A 10,705-nucleotide genomic window follows, 5' to 3' on the forward strand; every position below is an offset into this window, starting at 1 on the left:
CCTGCACTGACAGGGTGACCAAGTACTTGCAAGACAAAAAAAAAAAAATCTCTTTTGAGAGGGGAGGGAGCTTAGGAGGAGGTGCTCTTGTGTCAGATGATGAAAAGTTATAGTGAGACAGAGACAAAAACAGGTGTCTTGTTATAGAGGACGTACAAGGTTACCCAGCTGGTGGGGGAAGAGATCTGAAATGAAGACAGAAACAGGTGTACTGCTGCAAAAGAAATACTTGGTTACCCAACCTGAGGGAAATGCGGGAGAAGGAGCGAGAGAGTGAGGAAACAGCAGGATAGATGATAGTGGCAAAGTGCCGGGCATACTCGAAAAGGACAGGGATCAGAATATAAATGGGATGTTTGAGTAAAGGAAGAGAGAGAGAGATAGGGATGGTGGCAAGTGCCAGGGTTCGAACCCTTGAGGTTCAAATGTCATAGCACAAGTGGCAGGATATAGCGAGGAAGCGTGATATGAGAGTGGGGAGTGGTGAAAACCTGGGTATATATAGAGTCGGTTGGGCTACCAAATAGTAATGATAGAGAGGAACAAGGCCATGAGGACAGGATTGGGGAGTGAGAGCTAGGCATTGTGTATGAAGGAGGAAATATGAAGAAGAGATGTGGAGATGTAGATTGTTTTGTTGAGGTAGGGTGAGTGAAAAGTATGCTTATTACATATGGGTGGAACACGCAGGTCGGGGGCTAGCAAATGCCAATGATACAGTGAGACAGAGCCAAGAGAACAGGATTGGGGAGTGGGAGGTAAGCACAATGTATGAAGTGGTAATGCAAGGAAGAAAAGAGATGTAGAGAGATGTAGTTTGGTTTGTTGTGGTAGATGTGTGAGAGGTTTTCTTCTTAAGTGTGGGTGGGGCACACAACACTTCTAGAACTCAGTTTCACTGATGTGGATGGGTCTTCTCAAGAACCTCATGTCACCAGAATCTCAGTCCATTGTCATTTCCTCCATGAGGCCCAACATCCTGAGATCAGTCCTTACCACTTCATCCCATGTCTTCCTGGGTCACCCTCTTCCATGGGTACCATCCACTTTCAATGATCAGCACTTCTTTATGCAGCTGTCCTCATTCATACGCATCACATGTCCAAACCAACGTAGACTTCTCTCTTGCATGCTACATTTGATTCCTCTTATGCCAAATTTTCTCTCAATACATTTGCACTTTGTCATACATGCACACTGATGTTGCACATCCAACAGAGCATGCTACCTTCATTTCTCTCCAGTCTATGCATGTCTTCTGCATTTAGAGCCCATGTCTCACTACCATGGAGTATAGCCGTTTGCACACAAGCATCGTATAGTCTTCCTTTCACTCTGAGAGAGAGAGTCCTTTTGTTGCCAACAGAGGTAATGGCTCTCTGAACTTCCTCCACCAAATTCTTATTCTAAAACCAATACTTTCAGAACATCCTCCACCATTGCTCATTTGGTCACCTAGGTAACAGAAACTATCTACAACCCCAAGAGAGCCTCCTGGGCATTTAATAGAATCTAAGTCCCGTGTGCTCTTAGTGCTTATTGTTCTTGCACATCTGCCATATACGACTACTTCATCTATTAATCTACCTGTGATTCCACTGCACCTCTTCTGTGTCCCTAGTTTACACTGGGTGCAGTGAATGGAATTTCTTCCAACTCTTTTCCTACATATTGAGCAGGGCCATTTACCTGATCAAAAAAGAGTTTTATCTTTCTTATTAACAAAACCTTTGGTCTTTCTTCTCTGATTCTGCCAAAGACTTTGCAATAAGAGCAAGGTCATCAGCATATAACAGTTCCTAAACAGCTATTTCTAAGAAACCATCAAAATGGCAAAGTTAGACAGTAATAATGACTAATTGTTTTTAAAACTGTTTTCACATCTGGATAACATTCTGTTATAATCATAAAGAAAATGTCCAAAGAAACAGGGGAATCCAAGAATCAGAAAACTTGCTACAATTTTAAGCAAGATTGGCTTTTCCATCTCGAAGAAACTGGAATGTATCATTGTGTGAAAAACAGAAGTGAATGATAGGAAACGTTTGCAAAGTATTAGGATATTGGTAACATTACCTGCACCAATTGCATCAAAGTAAAAATTCAAAGCAAATTTACAGCTGGGGAATAGCAAGAATGATTGTTGGATTATTAAAACCAACATCTCAAATGACAGTCATTTGGATGCTAGCATAAAATTTCAAAACCTGATAGAAGCTATTATTTTCATAATGCTAGCAAAAACTCCAGTTCAGTAAGAAACACAAAGAAATCTAGTACTAATACCATTGTTTTTATTGATAATAATTACTCTACCAGTTATTAAACTTCAATGAATTCTCCTCAAGAAATTAATTCACCAATCACCAAATATGTAAATATTTCTGAAAGTTGGCATTTGTTCAATGTAACAGTGTTATTATGTGTGGAAAGTAATGGGTATGTTGAGGAACATTGCTTTCCACACATCATAATAATAATAAAAGTAATGAAATTATTGTGTACAGTGCTCAAGTGCAGTACAACTCATCAAAGGTGCATGTACAGTACATAGAATTATGTACAAAAGTCAGGAAAGTTAACAGTGTAAGAGAATCATGATATGAAAGGGGGATATCAGGTGTTAATGAAAATACAGATATTAACCTCTAGAAATGTGAATATGTCAAGTACAGACTAAAATGAAATTTTTTATAAAACAGTACTAGTCGGTATTTTGATATTAACAGCAATGGTAGAAGTAACATTCATTGTATTACGCCTGAGTTTCTTTTGTTTGTTTGTTTTTTTTTAACACTTGCATAGATTTGATGAATACTTATTTCAGACAATATTTTATGGCCTGATACTCATCTTGCTGCCAATTCATTCCTGCTTTCCAAGTAAGGGAATATTTTATTTCACTACTTCAACAACACAAAGCTACAAGACATAGCTTGTAACTCTATGCTGTTCATCAGGAGTGTAAAAATAACATTATTGCATTGCTTGGTCAGTTTATTGCATTACTATTACACAAATGTGAGCAGTACTCCAATGAGATCATAGTTAGAGGGAGGGAACTGATGAAGGCTGAAATACTTTCTAAATCTGAAGAGGAATCCTAACTTTTATGATGAAGCTTTGGATATTTTATATAAACTGGGTTACCATGGGACCATCATACATTGTAAAGTATAGCATTTGTATGTTTTCAAGGTCTCTGTTCAAAGCGTATTAGCTTGGCCCCCAACAAATCAAGAACAAATTAACACCAAATGACTAGATAAAGATATCTCAAAAATCTATAAAATAGAAATGACCAAAATATTCTTACCCTGATTAGTCTCTTTATTTTCTTCTTTGTTTGAATTGATTATTAAAGCATCATCTTCATCAGAACTGCTTTGCCCTAAAATGCATAGAAATTATATAACTATAATTGTGGAATAAATATATCATAAGCTCAAAATAAAGACAGACATTCCAAATACTTAATTAAAATATTATTCGCATGTGAAATGAGCACAGTTACAATATTTTATAGCTAAAATGGCAGAGAAAAACAATAAAAAAAAACATTAAGGGGAATAAACCTTTACAAAAAGACACTAGGGACAATTAAAAAAGTTAATAAATATCTGTTTAAATATTGATTTATCTGGATTTAAAATGTATTAATTTGTCTATAGATAAACCCTCAAGATGGTAGAATTGGTCTTAATATATTGGTGGTACTTTTTGCAGATAAATCTTCTGATGTTTGAAGAACAACACTGATGCCAATAGGATTTAAGCTTAAAACCTTGCAGAATGAAACAAAAATCTGGCACATCATTTAGTGTACTATTTTGGTCATCTTCATTACACACAGGGTCTTAAAATATTGGCATCATTTCAAATATTGAAAAGTTTCAGGTGAGTAAAATTTACAGATTTACCCAACTCGGCATATAGAAATTACATTGATAAAGTTAATAAATAGAGGCATTGACTAACCTGTGTCAGAAGCTACTCCTATTTTGCTATAAAAACCATAACGAAATGCTTTAGTAGCAGGTTTTTTTATTTCCAAGTCAGTTTTGGTAGTTGTCTCTTCAGTCTCCGTGAAAAGATTGTTTTGAGCATTATTTACAATGTAGAATATGTGATCTCGAAGATGAGGACTAGGAAACCATGGTACTAACTGTAAAAGCTGAAAGGAATGAAATGATAATATTTAGCTCAGTTAAGGTAGTGAGCTGGCAGAATCGTTATCACGAAGGACAAAATGCTTAGCAGTATTCCTTCCATCTTTACGTTCCGAGTTCAAATGCTGCTGGGGCCAACTTTGTCTTTCTTCCTTTTGAGGTCGACAAAAGAAGATGACAAAGCGATATACTGATGAGAAATGTGAGGCAGGAATAAAAGAAAAAAAGACCTTATCCATTGTGCAAGTATGGTGAAACAAATGTTGAAATGGTAGCAATGATGGTGACTAGGAGATGCATGTATCAACAGTTAGATTTCTTACTTAATACGTTTCCAGAAGTTTTCATCTACCTCCTCCTCTTCCCATCCTTTTGATACCCTCAGATCTCTCTCATTCATCTCTGTCACTCAAGCTTTCTTCACTTACTGTCTATCCCATGCATTATATGATGCTTTCCATGTAATTAAGTAACCAAGTGGATCTCTGCAAAGAACTATTCCATGATAGCCATTTGGTGTTCAGAGATGGCACTGCATTCATCCAACCCACTTGTCTCACTCTACACATTCTCTCTCTTCTGTTCATTGCACCATGCATTTGTGGAAGAAGAGATAGCACTAGACACATCCATATTCTTATTTCTTTACTGCCCACAAGAGGCTACACACAGAAGGGACAAACAAACGGATTAAGTTGATTACATCGACCCTAGTATGTAACTGGTACTTATTAAATCGACCGCAAAAGGATGAAAGGCAAAGTCGACCTCGGCGGAATTTGAACTCAGAACGTAGCGGCACACGAAATACCTCTAAGCATTAACATTTCTGCCAGCTCGCCACCTTAGACATTCCCATATTCTGTCACCAGACATATGCTACCTCAACACATTCCAATCAAGCTGTCTATGTACAAGAGTTAGTATCATATTTGTTTATTATTCCTTACCAATGTTGTGACTTTCATTCATTACTACCTCTAATATCGACATTCTTTACTCACTCCCTCCTCTACCACCTTTGCATTCTAATCACTTAGCTTCTCCATTCACACTTTTACTCACCTCTGGTCATACAACCCTATCATAGATGGTATATAGCTTTGCCATGTACAAGGCAACTTTACTGATGCTAGTGCCATCATAAAATGTATCCTGTACATACTGTAAAGTAGTTGACAAATGAGCAGGGACAATACAGAGACAAGAGAACTGTTTAGTCTTGTCAAGGATATGACAATCTTTCTAATGCTGGTGTTATGATATAATGCATTCATTATACTCTGTAAACTGGTTGATGTTAGGATGGGCATCCACCAACAGAATGAGATGTTCTCTAATCTGACTTATCCAACTCATTTTAGAATGGGAAACAGATTATATAGAAGAAACTGCTGGTGGAAATGGTTTTTCTGTTTTTTTTTAATAATAATAATGATGATCATATAAATAAATGATATGTCACAAGTATTGAGAACATACTTGGTGAGCAAACTATAACCTACCATGTAAATGACTTCTTTTTTTTTACATAAATTTATTTGATTTCGTAAATGAACCATGTGCTGAGTTTATTTTAATGACCAATCAATTGCTAAGGAATTTATCGCCTTAACCCTTTTGTTACCGCGTTCATTTTGAGATGCAATGTGCTTCTGTCAATTAATTTTAAATATAACAAAGAATTTAGTAAAATAACTTAGTTATCATTAAGCTAGCGTTAGGAACATAAATTGTGACTGATGGAAGATCTTCATTCAAAACTTATGAAAACAAGACATTTGTACTATAGAGCCAGAGGCAGTTTCAGCCAGGTTGGTATCGAAAGGGTTAATAATAATCCTTTCTACTAAAGGTACAGGGCTTGAAATTTTGGGAAGGCTACTAGTTGATTACATCGAAACCAGTACACAACTGGTACATATTTTATCAACCATGAAAGGATGATAATGTATAAATGAAAGATATCAAATTGTAGGTTTCTCCTAAAACTGACATTATAGCCAAAAGAATTATGAAAAAAAATAAAAACAAATGTTTACCTGATCTTTGGGATATTGATGCAACTGTGCAAACCAAAGGAAAGGTAACCAATTATTGGTTTTGGCACAATTCTCTAGAAATCTAGTCGAGTAAGGCAGATGAAGATGATAACACAATAGAATCGATTGCGTCCATAAATGACCTGCTTCAAAACCAAAACTGAAAATAGATAAACAAAATATCAGAGACAAATTCTTGAATAAATAGTTACTTTTAAGAAAGTAAACTGGTTACTATGATAAAACTTACGGTGAAACTTCTTCCTTTTCAATATCATACTCAGTAGCATCTTCTAAAGTATTGAGCAGCTCTGAGGCTGAATTTCGTTTTCGTTTAAGGCAGCCCATTAACAACTGACCTAATCACAAAACACAATGGGAAAAAGTGTATCAAATTACAGCAACAGACAGAAAATATAGCTTAAGTTGGAGACAATATCCTCATTAAGTACAAATGGTACAAGAAATAACTGAGAGAGAGAACTTGTGCTTTACATTATTTAAGTACGTTTAAACAAAAGATGAAACTTTTCAGAAGCAAATGCCAAAATAGAATTAATAACTATTATCTTGCTAGTTCAAATTGATCATGTAGAGTAACTTGCTTGAATATTAACTTTTGTTTCAGCTGACAATGAACAGATGTCTTTAAACTTACATCTAAAGGGTTTACACTTTGACCGAAGTATACAATGTAAGTAATGTGATGCACATGTACATCATGCTAAAGTCATATTGTAGGGAGCCAAGACAGTCTAATTAAAATAGAATATGAACACAGTGCCATGCTTTTGATAATTATTTTAATTCTATGTAGTTTGTAAGAAGATAGATATTCTCTCAGCCTCGCTACTCTTGACCCAGCTTGATTCGTTGGATCCTATCAAAATGTCCAAGCCATGCTAACACAGAAGACAGATGTTAACTGATGATATTGATATATACACATATACACACATACCTATGTGCCGGTGGCACATAAAAAGCACTATCCAAATGTGGTCAATGCCAGCCCCCTCGCCCCGTCTGGCTCCTGTGCCGGTGGCACGTAAAAAGCACCCTCTACACTCCCGGAGTGGTCGGAATTAGGAAGGGCACCCAGCTGTAGAAACATTGCCAGATCAGATTGAAGCCTTGTGTGGCCTCCTGGCTTGCCAGTCCCTAGACAAACCGTCCAACCCAAGCCAGCATGGAAATGGATGTTAAATGATGATGATGATGATGACATACATACACACCTGTAATGTACTATTTTACAATACATATAACCTTCTGTAATGCATAAGGCTTTAAAGAAACCTCTACAGGGTCACTGAATATGGTAGAAGTAGCAGTCAAATCTCATTCAAACTAGCCTTAGTGTCTAATAAAAAGCCACACTATGGGATGAAGTGGTGAAGACAGATCTTAGGTTGCGTAATCTCATGAAAATAACAAAGGACCGTACTGACAGCCAATTTGCTGTATGTAAGGAAATCCACCTGCCTATTCATACCAGGTAAGTGTGTGTGTCTGTGTGTGAAGTGAAGCCCAGGTAATTGGTTTCTATCATAGTCTCTCTTCCATCTAATAACTCTCTCTTTTGTCTTCCACATCCTCCCCTACTACTTGTCTCCGTCTCTGTTATCACATATCCTTTTATCACTCTTCTCTCATCCATACGACTGTCACACATATTTTATAGCTTCACCCCCCTCTATTTTTTCTCCCATCTCTCAATTCTTTTCTCAATCTCATTTTTCTATGCCAGATCTCTTCTGTCTACCATACAGTGCAGCCAAAGATGTAACTGCACTTATCCAAAATCGAAATCAAACGAAATTTGACTGGCACCCATGCTAACCTTCCTTCACTGGACACCAAATTATGCTTGCGAATACCTGTTGGGGCAAGTGAAATTGAAATTGAACCAAATTCAATGACTGGCACCAGTACTAGTGAAGCACTAACAGCACCATTCGAGCGGGATCACTGCCAGAGCATGTCTGATTCCGTGCTGGTAGCATGAAAAAAGCACCATTTGAGTGTGATCGTTACTAGTGTCACCTTACTGGCACTCATGCCGGTGGCACGTAAAAGCACCCACTACACTCTCGGAGTGGTTGGCGTTAGGAAGGGCATCCAGCCGTAGAAACTCTGCCAGATCAGATTGGAGCCTAGTGCAGCCATCTGGTTCGCCAGTCCTCAGTCAATCATCCAACCCATGCTAGCATGGAAAACGGATGTTAAACGATGATGATGATGATGGTGATGATACACATACATATAAATACACACACACACACACACACACATAATTGTGCTTTACTACAGAGGTACCAGTATACTGTTGAAAGAACTCCATATATACTTATACTTCACAGAACTAGTAATCCCAAGTGGCTAGAATGTGTGAAGATAGCTCTTGTGCACTTGCCATTCATTTATACATGTATTATATATACCTGTTTCTTGCTCAAATTGCTGGTTATAATCCTTTCTCCATTGAACAGAGCCTCCCCAAGATTTCAGCTTGTTCATTCTATAAGCGACAATCTTATTACCAATGTTCACCAACAAACGAAGCAAAATGCTATCAACTCCAAGCATTTCTACAAAAGCTGCACATGATGCGGACACTTGGCTTTGACTGAAATACTTAACAGCCAGTTTGGTGGCAATCTGACAAGCATATTGCACTCTAAAGTAGAAAATAAAAAGTAATAAATTAGAAAATTACTATTTTTAAATCTCACAACAAGAGATATTCAGCAACAATACTTTGCAGTAAAGATTGTTTGCCAACATAACATGGCAGTCCAGGTTTAGGACTAATGTTGCTGTAATTTAGCCCCAGGAGACATTGTCTCCAGCTGGCTATAAGATATAAGGACACAGATCGTGTTGTACAGCCAGTTAGAGACGATGTCTCCTGGGGCTAAATTACAGCAACATTAGTCCTAAACCATGTTATGTTGGCAAACAATCTTTACAACAAAAAATAATAATATTAATGATAATAATAAATAATAAAACATAGCATTCATAAATATAAAAAGAGTTAAGGGAGTATTCAAAACTGATCATAGTAAATTAGACGGATGCCTGATAAACTACTGGAGTATCAGTGAAAAGCTTCATCAGCATGTGGTGTAGACAAGTCAGGTTGGTAAAACCCACCTAAGTTTTGCCATGGAAGTACCTGGGTTCACTAGCTCAATCTATTGAAACAAACCTGTACCCTAAATATCTGCAATGTTTCATTATTGGAGCTAATTCTACTGTCTTCAGAGATAAAAAGCAAAGTTAACCTCAAGTAGAATTTTTTAATTCAGAAATGTAAAACACCAAAATGAAAAAGACTCAGACTCTCCTCTCTACCGTGCACATCTACTATTGTGGTAGATTAATGCAGTCATAATAAAACTTGTAAAATTTAATAAGTTTGTCTTCTGTGAGGAACTATGAAGTCTAACATTTTGAGTAAGATATTTTATTAGAGAAAAAGAATGTGAAATGGATGCTTGTGAAAAATACTGAAGAGTAAGAAATAAAAAAAGAATTAGAGATGAATTAACCAGGCAGAAGAGTTGATAGTAAGAAACAATAACAAAGTGATAAAAAGAAAGAAGAGAGAAGAATGAGGCAAAGGATAACGGTTAGAGAAATTGCTGTATATGAACATTCAGGCAAAACAATAGTTACAATGTGTATGTAGGCAGTCACACATGAACACATGCCCAAGCATGGAGAGAGTAAAGGATTAAAATGATTAAGATACAGAATATTAAGTATACATTGAAAAATAAGCGCATATTCCCCAAAAGTATATGTGCAAATATTGCACACACACACATTACACGAATATGAGTGAAGGGAGGAAATAGTTTGAGAGAGGACATTTCACAAACAGATACATTTATGTTCAACTGCATTCACTCAGTGTTTCAAAAAATATCAAGTTACCTGAAGCCCTGAGATTAGAAAAGAAATAAAAATTATAAAGGAAAAGTATCTGTTGCTGTTTAGATGCAAGTCAGCTCTGATTGAGAATACCTAAGATGAAAAATTTTCCAATTGCGACCATCCTGTCTTTGCAAAATGAACATCAGACTACATTATCCAAAGTGTCTTTTTCCTAAGACGGTTCAGTATGATTTGAAAGGAATCTAGCTGTTGTATTTCCCTCGGGAGACTCGCAGAGATAACACAACGAGTTGTACAATTTAATTATTACATTTATTATTCAATTACATACAAAGAACGCACTCACCCAAAGTTCGTTATGAATAAACAAGAATCATGTCCGCCATATCTATCAATGACATTTTACTACGACAGTCACACAAGACAACAACAATGAAACAATGAACTCAGACGAACCAAGGTGACACACGGAACGTCAGACGAATAACATATCTAACAGTCCATATAACACCTCCCCACTGAAATTGATGCTACACAAGAAGTATCAACAGCAAAGTCTCTCTTGGGTTTTACGGGTTCTCTTGGATC

General features: G+C 36.8%; 1 protein-coding gene across 2 annotated transcripts in view; it reads right to left on the reverse strand.

The window, feature by feature from the left end:
• Positions 1 to 10,705, reverse strand: part of LOC106869329 (spatacsin) — a 110,830-nt gene that overhangs the window by 60,909 nt on the left and 39,216 nt on the right. For both annotated transcript variants that reach the window (XM_052974099.1, XM_014915038.1), the window contains exons 18-22: positions 8,656 to 8,891; positions 6,462 to 6,570; positions 6,212 to 6,371; positions 3,979 to 4,174; positions 3,317 to 3,391 (exon numbers count right to left, since the gene is read on the reverse strand). In XM_052974099.1, the coding sequence (XP_052830059.1) occupies positions 3,317 to 3,391; positions 3,979 to 4,174; positions 6,212 to 6,371; positions 6,462 to 6,570; positions 8,656 to 8,891 (776 nt within the window). The remainder of the gene's footprint in view (positions 1 to 3,316; positions 3,392 to 3,978; positions 4,175 to 6,211; positions 6,372 to 6,461; positions 6,571 to 8,655; positions 8,892 to 10,705) is intronic.

Source organism: Octopus bimaculoides, chromosome 17 (genome assembly GCF_001194135.2).
Source record: "Octopus bimaculoides isolate UCB-OBI-ISO-001 chromosome 17, ASM119413v2, whole genome shotgun sequence".
Lineage (NCBI taxonomy): Eukaryota > Metazoa > Mollusca > Cephalopoda > Octopoda > Octopodidae > Octopus > Octopus bimaculoides.